The sequence below is a fragment of the Panthera uncia genome, chromosome E1, assembly GCF_023721935.1.
Source record: "Panthera uncia isolate 11264 chromosome E1, Puncia_PCG_1.0, whole genome shotgun sequence".
In the NCBI taxonomy this organism is placed as follows: Eukaryota; Metazoa; Chordata; class Mammalia; order Carnivora; family Felidae; genus Panthera; species Panthera uncia.
The window spans coordinates 39,596,298-39,615,868 of record NC_064814.1 but is presented as its reverse complement, the minus strand read 5'-3'; the positions used below and the strand labels follow the sequence as shown (position 1 = coordinate 39,615,868).

Below are 19,571 nucleotides of genomic sequence, written 5' to 3'. Positions count from 1 at the left end.
GAAAAAGAAAAGAAGAACCAATACAACTGACAATACCAAATACCAACAAGGATGAAGAACAACTGAAAATCTCATATGTGCTGGAGGGAATGTAAAATGGTTACAGCCATTCTGGAACACAGTTTGACAGTTCATTAGACAGATAAGTAAACACAGTATGACCAAGCAATTGCCATCGAAGATATTCATTTACTTAAGAGAAATGGAAGCTTGTGTTCACAGAGAAACCTGTAGACAAATGTTTAAAGAGGCTTTCTTATGGCCCCAAATTGGAAACAACTCATGTCTTTCAACTAGTAAATAAACTGATATATCCACACGATAAAATAATATTAATAAAGGACTAAACTGCACATACTACATACATATATAATAGAGAGAGAGAACTCGATATTATTAATATATCACTCCATTTGTAGGACATTATGAAATGGCAAAATTATACAAACAGAAAACAAATCAGTAGTTGACAGAGAAAGGCGGGGTTAACACAAGAGATAACACAAGGGAATATTACGAAGTGATGAGATTGTTTTGTACCTGATTGTGGCAGCGGATACATGACTCAACACATTTGTCAAAACTCAGAACTGTACTACAAAAAGACTTTTCTTTTTCATGTTTATTTTTGAGAGAGAGAGAGAGAGACAGAGACAAGTGCAAGCCGGGGGGGTGGGGGGGGCGGTACACAGAGAGAGAGGCAGACAAAGAATCCGAAGCAGGCTCCAGGCTGTCAACACAGAGCTGGATGTGGGGCTCGAACCCACAAACTGTGAGATCATGACCTGAGCTGAAGTCACATGCTCAACTGACTGAGCCACCCAGGCACCCCGACTTTTTTTTTTTAATTATAAGCTCTACACCCAATGTGGGGGCTGCACTCACAACCTGAGCCAGCCAGGCACCCCAAGACTGATTTTTACTTCCGTAAAATTTTAAAAAGTGAAAAAACTGCCCATATACATATAAGAACGTTACTTGATCCAGACTGCTTTATGAAACCTTCAAGGAAGAGATAATCTATCACGTAAAATTAAAAAATGAAACAAAACAAAAAAACAAAGAAAACAGGGAGGAAAGATCACCCAATTATTTCATGAGGCTCTTATAATCTTGACACACAAATTGTAAGAGAAAAATTACAGGCTAATTTCATTCATGAATATAGATTAAATTAAAAAAAATAAAAATAGCACCAAATTCAAACCAGTACTGTGAAACAGAAAGCAATACCATCAGGTAGGATTTATCCCAGGAATGCAGAGTTAATTTAACATTGGAACACCTATTCACAGGGCACCTGGGTGGCTCAGCGTCCGTCCGATTTCAGCTCAAGTCATGGTCTCATGGTTTGTGAGCTGGAGCCCCCCACTGGGCTCTCTGCTACCAGCATAGAGGCCACTTGGGATCCTCTGTCCCCCTCTCTCTCTGCCCCACCCCCGTGTGTGTGCACGTGCATTCTTTCTCTCAAAAATAAACAAACATTAAAAAAAAAAAAGAACATCTCCTGGTGCACATCACTGCAGTAAGAGTTTGAGAGTGGGCAGAGAGATGCAGAGAAGATACGTCACAAAGTTCTACAGCCATTACTGATTTTAAAAAATCAAGATAAATTAGAAATAGAAACTTTCATTTCAGAAATGTTTCTTGAATTGTATTTTAAGGTGTTATGTTCCCACGGTTCTGATTTCCTTTCTCAGGGCCTCTAATTACATTTGCTGGATCTCTTTTTGCTTATCTCTTTTCTTTCATTTTCTCTTGAATCCCTTTTTGATTTTTGTTTCACTTTGCTCATTTTTCATTACTGTCCCTGCTTCCCATGCTATCAATCTCCTTTGTGCTTCTTGTAATTTGGTCTTGATTTCTGAAATAGTGCCTTTTTCTTCTATCTCTCTGCTAAGTTCTGGCAGCTAGCATTTCATAGATTCCTGCTCTCTGTGCATCACCTCCTGCTATTCAGCCATCTCTTCCCTGAGTTCTTGTATTTAATCTTTGTAATCTTCCTTCATAACTGTGATTAATTTTTTTTTTTTTTAATTAAGGTTGAAACACTGAATACAGTTTTCTCTTCGTTTCTGGCAATTATTTTTGCTGGGGTTTCATTATCTATAGAAAAGATTTGCCGATCTTTTTCATTTCTTTCCCTTATCCTATCTTTGTATAGATACCGTGGACATTCACTTCGTGTTGCTCGTATTAATGCATCGGGTTCCTGTAATAGGAGGGATGAAGGGGGTGGGTGGGAAACCCGGGTAACTCTCAGCTTTACAGCTCTGTGGCCTGTCATCCCCCCACTGCTGCAGAACTACACTGCCTCATGATGTGGCTCCTCTATTAGTCCTGTCTCCTCTGACACTCAAGACCTAATGTGTTTCGAAACAGCTTCTACTGCCAGACTTCAGCTTCTGTGGTTTCTTCAAAGGCTGCTTCACAGACCACTGACCATGGTCACCACTTGCTTAAGATCAAGCATTTTAAACTTGCTCAGGCATTTTCCACATCTTTTCTCTCTGCTTCCTCAATCAGAGCACTGAGGCACTGTTCAGTCCTAGCCCTATTTACAGTCTCCAGGGTGGGGCCTTCTCCTTTCGGGATTGAATATTTGGAGATTTCTACGATCGGCACCTCCACGCTAATCATTTTTTTTTTTTTTTCCCTCAGCAAACCGTCATGATTTCCTCAGTGGACTTCCTGCCTATCTGCGGCTTCGGAAGTCTTTAGACCTAATTTGGAATTGAGTTTTCTGTATCTTAGTTTTGTTGAAAAAGCACTCACGGGTCCTCCTACCTCTATTCTCCTTATTACTCCAAAAAGTTTCTGCGAGTGGAAAAGATTCAAAACTAAGGTGCCACCACATAGGCACTGGTCGCAGAAGCTCTCATGGTCTCTTTTGAGCCCTCTCACCAAGGCTTCTCCACAACGTCCCTGGAACCGTTCATGTCAGGTCACCAACAGACATCCACACTGCAAACCCAAAAGTCAATTCTCAGTCTTTTTCTTACCTGGTGGATCAGTGCCGTCTGACATGACTGAGCCCACACTACCTCCTCTTTGAAACACTTCCCTCACTTGACTTCTAGGACACCGCATCCACTGGTTCCTCCTCCTCAGAGTCCTTTGATGGCTTTCTTCCCTCCCCAGCCGCTAAATGTTACAACCCTTCAATGTTCTCTGTCTACACTCACTCCTTGGTTGATCTCACCCAGTCTCATGGCTTTAAATTAAATACTCATCTACAATCTAAAAACTCTCAAGTTAGTATCTCCAGCCTGGGTCTCTCCACTGAATTCCAGATTTCTGTATCCAGCTGTCTATCCACATCTTTACTTGTATGTGCAGTAAGGAACTCAAACTTACTAATTTGTGAAAGAACAAACTGATATTCACTCAGAAACACACTCTAATTGCCTCTTACATACCTCAGTAAATGACAATTCTATGTCAACAGTTACTCAGACCAAAAGCCCTGAGGTCACACTGGACTCCCTTCTTTCTCACGTCCCACAAGCAACACATCCTGACAGTCCTTCCTTCAAAATATATCCAGATTCTGACCATTTATTGTTACCTCCACTGTTCCATCCTAGTCCAAGCCACCATTCACTCTCACCAAGATTACTGTTACAGTCTCCTGACTGGTCTCCCTGCCTGTACCCATACCCTTCACGGACTATTTTCCCCACAGCAGCCACAATGGCCTGTAAAACATGTATCAGGTGATGTCATTCGTTTGCTCAACACCCTCCAACGACCTTTCACCTCACTAAGTCGGAATAGAGGCCTACAGGGCTAGACTGTCAAGATTTGAATCTCGGCCCCACTATAAACAACTGGCACAACCTCAGGCAAGTCACTTAATCTTTTTACATCTCAGTTCCCATATCTATAAAATGTGTCTACCTGATGAGGATGTAATGAGGATTTATAGATATTAACTCATTAAGTCCTTAAGAACTAGGAGCGCCCGGGTGGCTCAGTTGTTTAAGCGTCCAACTTCGGCTTGGGTCATGATCTCACAGTCTGTGAGTTCAAGCCCCATGTCCAGCTCTGTGCCGGCAACTCAGAGCCTGGAGCCTGCTTCAGATTCTGTGTCTCCTCTTTTTGCCCCTCCTCCGCTCATGCCTCTGTCTCTCCCTCTCTCTCAAAAGTAAATAAACATTTAAAAACTTAAAAAAAAAAAGAACACACAGCAAAGCTCAACAAATGTCAGCTGACCATTATTATTTTGTACCATCTAGCTCAACTTGTGAATTCATGAAAAGTAAAAAGGAGAGCATGTCTCCCTCCCCAAGAGAATGAAAACTTCACTTGGTGAGGCCTTTGTTGGGGGGGTGGGGAGATCTCCGTATGCAGTGTCAAATATCCTCCTTGTAAATGGCCACAGGCGACCTTCAAAAGGGTATTTCTTTGAGGAATTAAAAAAGAAATATATGCAGCCTGTTCAAAAGTATAGCCTACTTTTCTGGGATCCTCTGACTATAGTGCCTATCTCTATTAACCCGATCCAGACTCATGACTTGCTGTTTGTACTTTTTCTACTCTGTATCTTTGATTCTTGCTTTGTTTCCCCACCTGAACTGTCCACCTCTACCTGCACTAAGCCTCATCAACCCCTCATCTAGAAGTAACTTTTCCTCCCTCTGTATTGCAGAGTAGCTTGGTTCTTCCTTATACTAATTTATAAACTGCTTACTCTACGATTAATCAAAGATTCTGGGGTTTTTTTTCTTCCTAAACTTCACACTCACGGCAATACCAAGTACTTTATGTAAATACCATCTGAATGGAGTAAAGGCTGAAGGAAATGATTAGCCTCATTCAAAGACTAGAGTTGATAAGGAGAACTGTCCTTACATTTAAAAAAAAGTCATTTTAGGGGCACCTGGGTGGCTCAGTCGGTTAAGCTTTCCGACTTTGGCTCAGGTCATGATCTCATGGCTCGTGAGTTTGAGCCCCACATCGGGCTCTGTGCTGAAAGCTCAGAGCCTGGAGACCACTTCAGATTCTGTGTCTCCCTCTCTCTCTGCCCCTCCCCTGCTCACACTCTGTCTCTCTCTCCTTCAAAAACAAATATTAAAAAAAATTTTTTTTTAAGTCATTTTAGGGGGGCCTGGCTGGCTCAGTTGGAAGAGCACGTGACTCTTGATTTCAGGTTATGAGTTCAAGCCCTACATTGGATGTACAGATTAAATATTTAAAAAATAATAAATAATAAAGTAGTTTAACAAAGAAAGAGTATGGACAGGAAAAAGGTCCAAGAAATACTCCTTAGATTATTTGGAAGAGTTGCTATATGTGAACACTTCAGAGTAGATACACCTTCTGGATTTCATGTAACCCTCCACCTACAGACAAACTAAAAACTAGGGTATAGAATCCTAAAAGAGATCTATTTAGGAAAGGAGCTATCTTATCTCATTCAAATGTACATAATCAAGAGTTTGTGGGGAAAACTCTCTGTCTGGCATTCTCCACATCTGTCATAAAAGCCAAATTCCAACCTGAAAGGTCTACATATCATATCTCTAGAGGGGACCACTTTGGCAAAATACAAAACCCAGCAAAGCTGTATTCTCCCTAGGACAGAGCATTCTGTCTCTATAAAAGGAGGAACCGACAAGATTTCAAAGACTAATAAAAAACAAATTACCTTCTTTCAAAAAAAAAAAAAAAAAGTTTATTCATTTATACAATCTCTATATTCAATGAGGGCTCAAACTCATGACTGAGATCAAGAGTTGCACACTCTTCCTACTGAGCCAGCTAGGCGCCCCAAAACAAATTAACTTCTTAATTCAACTATGACCTGTTGGGCTAACAATTAGTACTGAAAATACACCTGGTAATGACAGAGACCAGCCTTATACAGAAAAGAAAGATCCCCTCAAGCTTAAATTTATTCAGAAAAGGTAATGCTAATGCTTAACCAAAGGCAAGCATTAAACCAAATTCACATATCCCAAGCGACCCCTTTCTTACAGCTATCAACTATGCCATTTCTAAGATAAAGCCTCCAAATTTTTTGACACTTCTCCCATCAAGAAGTGGGGTCTATTCCCTTCCTGGGATCTAGACTCTGTGAATGTACAATAGAATGTGGTAAAGTTAACGCTATGCCAATTTCTAGGCCCAGGCCTTAAAAAGTGACAGCCTCTGCAGCTTCTACTTCCTATCTCCTGAGATGCTCATTCTTAGAACCCAGCGACCATGCTGTGAGGAAGCCCAAGCAGCCCATGGACAGGCCTACACAGACAGGCACACAGAACCAGGGTTAATTTGCCAGTCATGTGAGTGAGCCATCTGGAAAGTAGATCCACCATCCCTAATCAAACTACTGCAGCTACCGACAAGCAAGCAGAGATGAGCTGTCCTTGACACTCTGCAAATTGCAGTTTCCTGAGCAAAATAAATGACTATTGCTGTTTTAAGCTTCTAAGTTTTGGGGTGATTTGTTACACAGCAATTGATAATGCTAACTGTAACATTAACTTTTTATGTTCTTTAAAAGAGAAAGTGTATAACAATAAATAGCCAGCCTACTGCCCCTTGATTTACCACCACATGTGACTTGTGGGAGGCAGATAGCACAGTGGGTAAAAGCACAGACTTTTAGGGCTAGACTGGCAGGATCTAAATAGTGACAAGTCATGTACTCCCTGTGCTTTGGTCTCTTCATCTATAAAAGATGACAGTAACCTCCTAGGCTATTAGGATTAAGGAAGGCTGTTTGAAAAGAAGCTGTTTTAAAGAAAGGAAGTGGTAGAGAAAAGAAAGTAAAAATATGGTTAAAAAAACAGGAAGATCAGGAAATCTTAGAAGCAAGGAGAGGGAGAGCAGGAATGTTCAGGCAGGAAATCAAGGAGAGGCCTAGCAGGAGGAGTTTGCTTTGCAGACCTGGCCACCAAATGAGACAGGGCTCTAGAGACTGACGGAGCCCGCCAGTAACAGGTTTCTTGGCTTCCGCAGCTCTACACATTCCGGCAACTTCATCAGGAATAGACTGGGGGGAGCAACAGGGCAGGGCCTACAGGACTATAACCTTCCCTCTAACTGCAAGGCCTTCCAACACCCTCAAAAAACTGAATAAAGTTTACCTTTAGTCAAGTTGGCCCATCTGTTCCCCCCTTATACAGAGGAGGTGCCCCCCATCTCTCACATCTTCTGACTTAGCTGCTGATGCCTGCAATTGCTTTTAACACGGAGAGAAGATATTTTCTTTCCACATTCAAAGGAAAAATGACAAAAATGCAAGGGTCTGGCTACAATAATACTGAGCTGAACTAAGTTTCGGTTAATCACTCTGCCAAGTGGGGCCCGGTCAGACATCTTTGGAAAAGGAGGAAGGAACAAATGGTTTACTGAGGCCTACTAAATGTCAGGTCATGGTCCACAGATAGTGAGTAGAGTGACACCAGTTTGGGTCATTTCCAACATCTTAAATATTTACTGAATGACATAAGAAACAAACCTAAGTACACCATCGATCAGACCTCCCCCTGTGTTCACAGAGGAAGCATTTAAAAGCAGGAGAGCATCAGGTCACCATCACTGGGGGGGAAATGGTCACAGAAGAGGGAAAAGGAAAAGAGCTAAGGATACTGACAGAGAAACTGTACATTTCAACACTAACTACAATCACATTTATTCTCCTGTGAAGAAGACAAAAACAAACAATACAGACTAGCTATGCCATTTACCAGTTATGTGACACTGGGTAAGTGACTTAACTTCTGTGTGCCTTGATATCCCTAAAATGGATAGCTATACCTATTTTATTGGGTTATTGTAAGAATCAAATGAATATAGGGGCACCTAGGTGGCTCAGTGAGGTAAGTGTCTGTCCTGGTTTCAGCTCAGGTCATGATCTCATGGTTCCATGAGTTCAAGCCCCGCATCTGGCTCTGCACTGACCGTGCAGCGCTTAGGATTCTCTCTCTCTCTGCCCCCCACCTCTCTCTCTCAAATAAATAAACTTAGAAAACAAAGAAATGAATATAAGTGCTTAAAATAGTACCTCGCATGTAATAAATGTCATTTAATTATCAACTGCAGTTATTATTACTACGAGTACTATTCTTACTGTCTGAGATATCAGACCTGAATCTATCAACTCAGGAAGCCCTATCATTACACAGGAGCACATTGTTCTCCAGAGATTCACTAATGGCAGTATTTCTATAAACAAAGATATAAGATGAAAAAGAGTTTGTTAGCAAACAAAACTCATGAACTCCCCTTTAGGGAGTAACTAAGAGGACTTCAGGTAATAGACTCATTTCTCTCTCTCCCTCTCTCTCTGTTGGTATCTTTCTGGTTATTAAGTCATTGTTCAAAACCCAAGGTGTGAGAGGAGGTGTCAAAAATGAGCAAGGTGGCTCAGTCAGTTAAGCTTCTGACTGCGGCTCAGGTCACAATCTTGCGGTTTGTGGGTTCAAGCCCCACATTGGGCTCTGTGCTGACAGCTTAGAGCCTAGAGCCTGCTTCAGATTCTGTGTCTCCTCTGCCCCTCCCCCACTCACTCACTCACTCTCTCTCTCAAAAATAAACATTAAAATTTTTTTTAAAATGAGACAAAGCATAAACCAGTATATTGTGAGAACTGCTGACAGTTAAGATGATTTGGCTGGGGGAGAACATGGCCATACTGGCTTACATAAAGCTTTCAGATACTCTCCAAGCTTCATATGACAAAGGACTGAGAACAACAGAAACTCTAAGCAACCATTCACCATAAAATCTGATGATCTGGACTTAAAACTTAGAGAAGAGTTGGCTACCCTGCTTTTCCAAATCAAAACTGGGCTTTGGTTTCTAGCAGGACCTATTCAGAAATAGGACTATAGAGAACGCATCTCAGATAACATGAAAACAAGGAAATTGTTCTAATACAGGAAGACATGGATGAAGAAACAGAAAAATGATTGGTGGCAGGAGAGTTTGCTTTCAGTTCTATTTTACAGAGAATTATACACATCACATACATTATGTATGTAATTCTCATTATGTTTACACCAGCAGGTTGTCTTTCACAGAGACTTGCTCATATTCATTCATAAAGGAAAAAAATTCTTGGCCTCTGATTTTTTAAGATTGACTTTTAAAAAAGTTTACCTACTTATTTTGAGAGAGAGAGAGAGAGTTCATGCATGCCTGTGCACAAGCAGGGGAGGGGCAGACAGAGGGAGAGAGAGAACCCCAAGCATGCTCTGTGCTGTCAGCATGGAACCTAGCACAGGGCTCGATCTCACGAACCCTGAGATCGCAACTTGAGCTGAAATCAAGAGTGGGATGCTCAACTGACCAAGACACCCAGGTGCCCCTAAGACAGACTTCTGAGAGGTAGTCTACTTACCTCTATCTCCCAAGAAAAGAGACAAACGTAAGTACGTGCTATGTATCAAGCATAAGCGAGACATCTTATATACATTATCTTAGTTCATCTTCGTAATAACCCTATGAACACATATGAGAAAACCAAAGCAGAGAGAAATGAGGAACTCTCCCCAGAGTAACTCTCCCTACAAATGACGAAGTAAATTCAGGTCTACTTTGAATCCAAAGCTCATGTATGTTCTATGCACTTCGCTCTGCTGCCTAAGGCATAACAGATACTGTAATATCTACTTGCCTGAATGTCAATGTCTGCCCACAGAAGTAAGTCGGAGCGCTGGAGTAGAGGACACCTGAGGATTCAGAATCATTCCGGAGGGCTATATTTCTTCGACTACTCAGGCTGTAGCCCTCAAAGCCAGCTGTCCACTCTTTTTAAAAAGCAAAAATATTGAAATTATTGAAACCCTGTGAGGAGTATCTTCAATACTGACACATTAAATAAAAATTGGAAGCAGAAGAGGCTGCTCTTAGGGGTCATGGGCAAGTTCCATAAAAGAAGAGAGGCAGTGACAGGGTATCCTGGTTAACCCTACAAACCACGAAACACATGCTAGTCTATTGTGGCATGGAAGATCAAGTGAGAGCTCTCTCCTACCTCATAAAATCAGGGTGAAGCATAACTGTTTGAGCTTATTCCAACCTGATTAAGAACTAGTTAACAAATAAGTCCAAATGTTTTAAGGTAGTAATACAGGAGAGACCAATTTCATTTTGTTTTGTCTTTTTAGGAGAGACCAATTTCAAATCCTAAGACCTCCATCCTGATACTCATTCATTTGAAAAATCAGCATTCTGATGCAATACTTAAGTCCTTGGATTTAGGAACCGCTAATAATCCTGCCTGGCACTATTTTTGGACTCTGGAGAGAAGAACTGATGAAAATTTCTCAAAAGTCACATGAAATAATTTGAACAGGGCAGTTTCCGTGTTTTTCTCATCAATTCAGGTTTTACTGTCAGCAAATGTGGTTGTCAGTGTGCTGACGGAACAGGTACAAGTGGTCTGATACACAGTGAAGCTTCAGGAGTGAGAAGGCAACAGCATACCATGAGGCACCAACGTGGAGTGACCCATTTGGGGGACGCTCCAAGGACTCCACTCCTGTCGGCCATCTCCTCGGGCGCAGACTCTGAACTGATAATCAACGTTGGGGTCTATGTGCAATACTATGAACTCAGTTTCAGAGCCTACATACACGTCCTCAAAGTGATTTGAAGTGCATTTGCGGAATTGGAGCCTGTAATCTTGGGCTATAAAGTCGTCATCCACCTAAGGAGAAAGGCTTTATGTTAGGTAAAAATCAGGAAATAATTTCTCTCAGCATCATGGCTTAAGAACTCTTGGGCCAAGCACAGAAGCCCATGTACTGAATGTGGGCTATTCACAGGAAGGTCACAGAAAATATGCCATCATTATTTCCCTTCTTTCCTTTATTGAGCCATATTGTTTTACACTTCCCAGTCTGATTTGGAAAACTCTTCTTTTGAAGAATTGTATGTTTTCTATACAATAAAGCCAAAGGTAAAGTATTCAAAACTCAAAGATAAGAATCCCACAACTAGGTGCACCTAGGTGGTTCATTTGGTTGAGTGTCTCTTGATTTCGGCTCAGGTCATGATCCCAGAGTCATGGGATCGAGCCCCATGTCAGGCTCCATGCTAACTGTGGAGCCTGCTTGGGAGTCTCTCCCGATCCCCAACCCTGCCTCTCCCTCACTAGTATACGCTCTCTCGCTCTCTCTAAAATAACAAAAATTAAATTAAATTAAAATTAAATAAAGAAAGAACCCCACAACTACATCATTCATATAACCAAGAGAATTAATATCTAGAATATACAAAAGACTCCTAAAACTTAAAAACCACCCAATAAGGAAATGGACAAAAGACCAAAATAAACATTCTATAGAATTAAAATATAAGCAACCAAAAATATATAAAAATACTCAACCAAATTTGTAACATGGACAATGAAATCTAAAACCAAAATGAGGGAGGTGCCTGGGTGGCTCAGTTGGTTAAGCACCCGACTTTGGCTCAGATCATGATCTCCTGGCTTGTGGTTTCGAGCCCCGCATCAGGTTCTGTGCTGACAGCGCAAAGGCTGAAGCCTGCTTCAGATTCTGTGTCTCACTCTCTCTCCTTCTACCCCTCCCCTGCCCTCTCTTTGTCTCTCTCAGAAATAAACAAACATTAAAAAAAATTCATAGACCCAAAATGATGGGTGCCCGGTGCGGTGGTTCAGTCGGTTAAGCGTCCGACTGTTAATTTCGGCTCAGGTTGTGATGTCACAGTGGTGAGATGGTGCTGGACGTGGAGCCTGCTTAAGATTCTTTCTCTCTTTCTCCCTTTGCCCCTCCCACGCGTATGCACACACTCAGTCTTAAAAAAAAAAAAAAAAAAGATATAGAAAAAAACAAATAATAAAGAAATAAATAAAACCAAAATGAGATACCATATCGGCAAAAATACGAAGTCTGACAAAGCCAAGTATTGGTCAGGATGCAGAGTAACAGGAACTCATACACTGCTGGTGGAAACACTGGTACAATCACATTAAAGAGAACTTAGTATTATCTAGCAGAGTATGGATCCTATACTCTAAGACCTCATAATTTTACTGGGTATACACTTAAGAAAAACATCTTACACATGTACACAAGGAAACATGAATAATAATATGTTTATAGCAAAAAACTGGAAACTCTAGGTCCACTGACAGGCAAAAGAATAAAAATGGAATGACAGTCTTTGTTTTGAACGAACAAAAACCTCTCTATTTTTTTTCTATTAATAAGGCTTCATTAGAAAACCCATTTAAGAAAATTATTTCCAGAATATGAGCACCCACTCTGAATGATGTATTTATCGGTCAACAGCCAAGACACTTATGACCCATTTAGACATGGTTTCTTTTTTTTTTTTTAAGTTTATTTATTTATTTTGAGAGAGGGAGAGCACACGCACATGCACAAGCAGGGGAGGGGAACAGAGAAAGGGAGAGAATCCCAAGCAGGCTCCGTGCTATCAATGCCAAGCCCAATCCATGGCTTGACCTCACAAACGGTGAAATCATGACTGAGCTGAAATCAAGAGTCAGATGCTTAACCAACTGAGACACCCAAGCACCCCAAGTTACCATACTTTAGATAGAAACCATGTCCAGGGGCGCCTGTGACTTAGTCAGTTAAGCGTCCAACTCTTGATTTCAGCTCAGATCATGATCTCAGTTCAAGCCCAGTTCAGTGCTAACAGTGCAGAGCCTGCCTGGGATTCTCTCTCTCTCCCTCTCTCTCTCTCTGACCCTCCCATGCTCTCTCACTCTCTCTCTCTCCCAAAAATAAAAACCTTTTTAAAAATTAAAAAAAAAAATATGGTAACTCATATACATAACATGATTTAACACACAAAATTCTCAGCAATGCTGAGAATGTGAAAAAACCACATTTTAAGAACTTTATTTCAGAAATATTAGTTCAACGTGGAACAGAAAATATCAGACACCCAATCAATATTCAGTACGATCTTTTGACTTTCGTAATAAACAGAAACGGGAGAGATCTTCAACTCACTAAGGGTTAAGTTTGGGAAATATGTGATGGGAAATACTGTTGTGATACAGAGATTTTTAAAGGCATCTTCAAAACTATCTCAAACTGGAAGAGCTACCTCCATTCAAGTTCCCTGTGACTTTAATTGTAAAGCCAAAGAGACTTTTGTTTGTGAAGAGAAGAAAATCTTCAAAGGTAATTAATAAAAAACATCCTAAAGGCCCTCAAATCTCAAATCCACAATGTTGAAGCCACTTCTACAATTAATTACATACCTTACACCATCGAACAATGATGCCTCCAGGTTTCTCTATTAGTTCTTCTATCTGTACCGGTGGGCGAGATGCTACCGTTCCATGCTTGAAAATGTGGTCTTTCACTATGTTCAGAATTGAGTCATCCAACTGAGCAGATAAACAAGGCACATCAACCAGTAAAGGCACTTCTGGTAAGCTGAGGAAACAAAGCCTATGTGTTTATGAGGCTTTTAACTGGAAGTTAGAAATATGACACGGAGTTTCAATCAGTCACATACTATAATGATGCTGAAGCCCCCAGGAAATAATGCCAATGGCAACAGAGGCTTTGCAAGATGTTACATAAAGATTCTCTTCCCAGGCAAATATAACCAACAAAATAGAAAATTGGTAGGATCACCACTGTCAAGTTTATACTGAAAGATCCAATGTACTCAGTTTCAATATGTGCAGAATATCTAAAATTTAACAATTCTCTTACACATTAGAATGGAAGAAAATCTATAATAAAACTATACCAAAAATTACAATCACAGCTATTTCATACTACTAATGCTGGTATTGGGCAGTGGACCTTGAAATCTATATTCTCTATCACACTTACTCAGAATCTTTAATAGGGAGGGGAAAAAAAAGCAGACAGTTTAAATGCTTAAAACCAAATCCTGAAGGCACTAACTACTTTACCTGTCCAACTGAATGTGTGAGGCCTTTTGGGTAAAGTTCCACAGTTTCTCATTCTGTTCTCCTACACCACCCAGAATGGCGATCTCCCCTACAATCAGGAATAAGAGAACAAGTACAGTGAAAAACGGTCCTGTTACAAAGTAATCACTACAATCCGCGTCAAGGTGGGTCTCTGGTTTTCCTACAAACAATTCTTAAGTGATTCCAGAGTCAAATTCCCAAAAAGCAAAAGTAGAAACTATTTTAGAAGTGACTCTAAGGTGAAGCTCATGAGGAAAAGGGGTACATGATGGTAACATTTTGCCAGAAATGAAAAAATGTGCTCTAAACAAAGAAATACCGTTTATCAACGAAAAAATTTTTATACATTTTTTTAAACGTTTATTCATTTTTGAGAGATAGAGAGAGACAGAGTATGAGTGGGGGAGGGGCAGAGAGAGAGGGAGACAATCTGAAGCAGGCTCCAGGCTCTGAGCTGTCAGCACAGAGCCTGATGCGGGGCTCGAACTCACTGACCTCGAGATCATGAACTGAGCCGAAGTCGGATGCTCAACCTACTGAGCCACCCAGGCGCCCCTAGTTTGTCAACCAATTTTATGCAATGGACAAGGTGCAGGTACTCTCTGCCATCTCTCCTACAGAATCTTGACTTACAGAACTCCAATAGGAGCCAGTACAGGTATTACCCTGACAGAAGAATAGGGCACGGGGTCTTATAAAGTCAAATGATACAGCTATTTTCCTGAAAGAATATCACACATTAGAAATTATTCCACAGAGGGGCATCTGGGTGGCTCAGTCGGTTAAGCGTCTGACTTTGGCTCAGGTCATGATCTCGAGGTCAGTGAGTTTGAGCCCCGCATCAGGCTCTGTACTCTCAAGCGCAGAACCTGCTTCAGATCCTCTGTCTCCCTCTCTCTCTGTCACTCCCTCTTTCATACGCACACTCTCTCTCTCAAAAATAAACAAACATTAAAAAAAAAATTATTCCACAGAAAAATAAAAAGGAGGAGCTATATAAAGACAACTTCTGTGTCCTTCCAGGACCCCGAAGAAACAGTACCGGGACTCTTTCCATCTGAATGTGCCCTGGAGTGACTCAAGTTTTTGGGGACCATATAACATGACATTCTCCCTCACCAACAGGAAAACAGAGACATATTGAACAATGCCTGAAAGTCCTCAAAATTCCATCAATAAGGCTTTATCCCTTGAGAGGAAGAGATTGAAATTCAAAATATTTCTGAAATATAAAAAAATTTAAGCATCAGATGCTGTAACAAACAAGTTTGTGCCTCAAAGGATTTCTTTTCTAAAATAAAAACATTTCTCAGTCCTCAGGGTGATGGATGACCTGTGAACTACTTCTGGGTTTGTTTCCAAATGCAAAGCCTCCAGGGAAAGACGTTCTGTGGTCCCACTAAGAAGCATTTTCTCAAAGGCACTGCTAGGGTCAGTGTCAAATAAGCAGTTCTCACTGAAGAGAAGACAAAATGTAATTAGCATCTACAGATAATACCAATAGCACATTCTAAATGTTACCACAAAGGGATGAATTTCCAGTTGGAATGACAGACTTGTTAGCCACTCACCCTTTTTATCGCATGCCATTCACAGCACTCAATGCAGAATGGGTGGTATTCAGTCTCCTCTGGCTCCTTTTTCCTCAACTGTCCTTTAAATGCTGGCATCCCCCACCGTCTACCCTCTGGCACCCTCTCTTCTCAATATTGTACACTAACTCTTGATGATTCACTTACTCTCATGGATTCAGACTCGATGTATACACCATCATTGTCATACTGCCATACTGATCTCTCTCCTAAGCCACATGCCACATTCCCAACTACCTTCTGGGCATCTTGCCCCACACTGAATGCCCAACTACCCAGTGAAGCCCACCCTTCTCCTTTGTTTATGTCCATAAACAGCACAATTCACCTGGTAATCCAAAATCAGGCTGGTTTTGGTCATCCTAAGGCCTTCCCTTTATCCTCCAATATCCAGACAATCACCAGTAATCAACACTCACTAAGAAGTAAAATCATCAATTCTCTTTCTGAAAAATCTTAAAATCAGCTCCACATCATCTCTACCTGTCATTGCCTTCATCATTTCCTGTCTGGATTAGTGCTACAACTTCCTAATTGGCCTCTTTTACCTCAGTCTTATGACCTCCAATACAGTCGCCAAACTGTAGGCAGTACCATTTTGTTTTTTTTTGTTTTTTTTAATTCAAATCTGATTGTGTAACTCTGCTGCCTAAAATACTTCAAGAGATCCCTGATACACCATTCACTTCACTCGTGATGTTACTTCTGCTTCAAATTGTGCTGTTACCTCCTTTCTTCCTTTGTCTGCTTAATGAATTCCTTCAAGCCTCTGTGCAACTCCTCCTACAGAAAGCTACCCTACACTCTCCCGGAGTTAAGGGCTTTCCCTTCTGTGCTCCTGTGGGTCTTAGATTGCTCTCAGCATGTATGCCTCTCTCACTGTACTGTGAACTCCACAGGGCAGAACTGTGATCTTTTTAATTAATACACTCAACAAAGAAGTATGTGAAGGGAGGAAGGTGGGTGTGAAGACGGGAAGGTAGCAAGGCAAGATCTGGGCATGCTTTAACCACAATAACGGGCTACAGATAGGTACGGAACTACTACGATTTCAGGAGTAAACACCGATCGTAATTTGTAACCTTCTAAAACTAACAATGGAATTAAATTATTTGAACACTGAAAAACATTTAAATAGACTCAAAAGGACCTTAAAATCACTGTGTTAACAGTGAGTAAGACCCTATCATAGAACCATTTGAGAAAAACCTTGTTTTTGTTTTACAAAACTCCTTGTTTTGTAAATAATTATAATTAACACTTTAACTGCACTCACCCTGGGATACCTCACAGTATCTGCTGTCCTATATTACAAACCATCCTAAGGCAGGAACATTCTAAGCACCCCACAGATGGCAAGAAGCCTGTTGGCACCCTGAGAAATCGACAAAGTGCCAATCTGAATGTGCCACACTTAACAGGCTCCCTGGACTCCCACCTTCTTGGACTAAGTCCTCTGCGGTATGAACTCCGTGCTCTATGAGTTTCTGGCAATCATCTAGAGGTTTAATGGTCTCCTGTTCAATGGTGTCCACCTCTTGCAGAAGGGTCACCAATCGCTCATCCAGGAGCTTCCCAAGGGTTCCCTTTAAGTCATTAAAATGCTGTTTGAGGACATCTCTGGTCTGGGATGCACTCTCTTTGATCTGAAAAGGAAGAACATAAAAACTCAGAATCTCTGAATAGGCTAATACACAGGCGGGCATCACTCAAAATCTGAAGGCACTACACAACAACCATCTTCCATTTCTTGATAAATCAAATGTGACTGATTTGCACAAACTTGCAGAAATGCATAAAACTGGCCTTCGGGTAAAACTGAATGGGCTCAAATCCTGGTTCCATCGTTCACAAACCCCGTCAATTTTGGTCACGTTAATTAAGCACTCTACACCTCAATTTCCTTAATTGTCAAATCAGTGTAATGCTTACCTCATGGGGTTGCTGTAAGGATTAAATAAAAATAATCTATGTATTACACTTGGTAAAATAACTGGCACACTGATGTTCCCAAAAAATGTTAGAAAGTATTATTATCTATGCAAAGTAGTTCTTGGCAACAGTATGTTTCAGTACAAAAAAATTTTAAATTAGGAGGGGAGTAAGGTTCATTTTACTGAAAAGTAGTAAATAAAAGGTAGATTAGAAGGCCATTAATATATTTTTTTTAATTACCTAATGGATAAAATGCCCTCATTGTGGTAAAACTAAGAATTTATTTAGAATTCAAAGAGGCTCACAGAAGGCAGAGAATGTTCATGAAAACACACCTCTGGGACAACGCTTTCATCCTTTCTGAGTCCCGTTCCTCTTCGCAAATCTCAACAAGAGGTTTATAGACCTTCTTCCCAGCAAAATGAATAATACGTGCTCTAAAGAAATTAATTCAATTTCAAAGCTACAAATTCCCTCAAATTTCAACCATGGCTTGCCTGAAACATAATTCTGAAACTTGGTTTGCAGAAGCATCATGTAGGCTGCCTGTTATAATTTAGATTGTAGGGCTCCATCCCAGACCTAATGATTCAGAACCTTCAAGAAGGGTGAAGGGGTATATGGATACAGTTCTCATGTTTCACAAGCACACCTGTGATTCTGCAGCCCAGACTCTGAGAAACACTGCCCTCAGGTCCACAGAGCCCAGAGTAAGAGCTGCTGTTCTGGGAGGTAGGGCAGGGAAATCTTTACAGCTCAGACATATTTTGAAAACAAACCAGTTGTCTATACAGATACAAGATTTTTTTTTTTTTTTTAAGAATATGGAAAACACACAATTCACTCCCACTTAACAGGAAAATTCTAACAAAAGCCAAAAACTTGAATTAAAGCAAACACATAATTACTTTGCAGATATTAGTTTCATAACGACATTATTACATTTATACTCTAACCCTTTTGCTAACTTTATCTTTGCAAGAGCATTTGAAGTCCAAGAAAATCCACAAAGCATACGACTTTAACAGTTAACAGAAATTTAAAAAGTTTCCATTTATTCTCTAATACTAAATTTAAAAAGCAGAATACAAAATTGTTTTCCAGAAATATTCACAACCATGTAAAAACAAAAGATGCCTATGCTCAAAGAGTACAAAGAAATACAGGGAGGAAAATACAGGGACAGTCTGACGATTAGATGAAGTGGAAGGATCATGAAAATAATTTTTTCTCCTTCCAACATTAATTTAACTTACAATAGTATGTGTGAAGTGAACGAATTCCTTTTTTTTTTAAATTTTTTTTTAAATGTTTATTCATTTTTGGAGACAGAGACAGAGTATGAGTCGGGGAGGGGCAGAGAGAGAGGGAAACACAGAATCTGAAGCAGGCTCCAGGCTCTGTCAGCACAGAGCCTGATGCCAGACTCAAGCTCACAGACTGTGAGATGATGACCTGTGCCAAAGTCAGAAGTTTAACCAACTGAGCCACCCAGGCACCCCAAAGAATTCCTTAAATCATAAAGAAAAAGAGAGATTCTGGGCGCCTGAGTGGCTCAGTCGGTTGAGCGGCCGACTTCAGCTCAGGTCATGATCTTGCAGTCCATGAGTTCAAGCCCCGCGTCGGGCTCTGTGCTGACAGCTAGGAGCCTGGAGCCTACTTCAGATTCTGTGTCTTCCTCTCTCTGGCCCTCCCCCATTCATGCTATGTCTCTCCCTGTCTCAAAAATAAATAAACATTAAAAAAAAAAATTTTTTTTTAAAAGGAAAAAGAGAGATTCTAATTTAAGTTTGTTGATCACTGTCTGTGCAGTTACTAAGGAACTTCTATGAAATTAGCCCAAGCCAAGGTTGAAGAAGAAAAAAAAAAAAGGGGGGAGGGAGCCATATTCAAAATGTACTTGATTTGCTTCATGAGTCACCTGTGGGATCTTTAAGACTCAGGCCCTAACATACATAGCACCAGGGAAATAAATGTTGCTGAATAAAAATGAAGTTAATCATGTACATTTTTAAGACCTTTTTTAAGGAACTAGGGAAAGAATGCCTTATGATTTTGATGTATCACCTGAATGCTGTTAGAAATGCAGACTCTTCCATGGGGGAGGGGAAGGGAAAAAAAAAAAAAAAAAAAAA

General features: G+C 40.6%; 1 protein-coding gene across 1 annotated transcript in view; it reads right to left on the bottom strand.

Moving 5' to 3' along the window:
- Nucleotides 1-19,571, bottom strand: part of CRLF3 (cytokine receptor like factor 3) — a 42,118-nt gene that overhangs the window by 10,264 nt on the left and 12,283 nt on the right. Inside the window, exons 2-6 of the mRNA XM_049637881.1 lie at nt 16,940-17,147; nt 13,889-13,976; nt 13,220-13,397; nt 10,441-10,663; nt 9,629-9,761 (exon numbers count right to left, since the gene is read on the bottom strand). Coding sequence (XP_049493838.1) covers nt 9,629-9,761; nt 10,441-10,663; nt 13,220-13,397; nt 13,889-13,976; nt 16,940-17,147 — 830 coding nt within the window. The remainder of the gene's footprint in view (nt 1-9,628; nt 9,762-10,440; nt 10,664-13,219; nt 13,398-13,888; nt 13,977-16,939; nt 17,148-19,571) is intronic.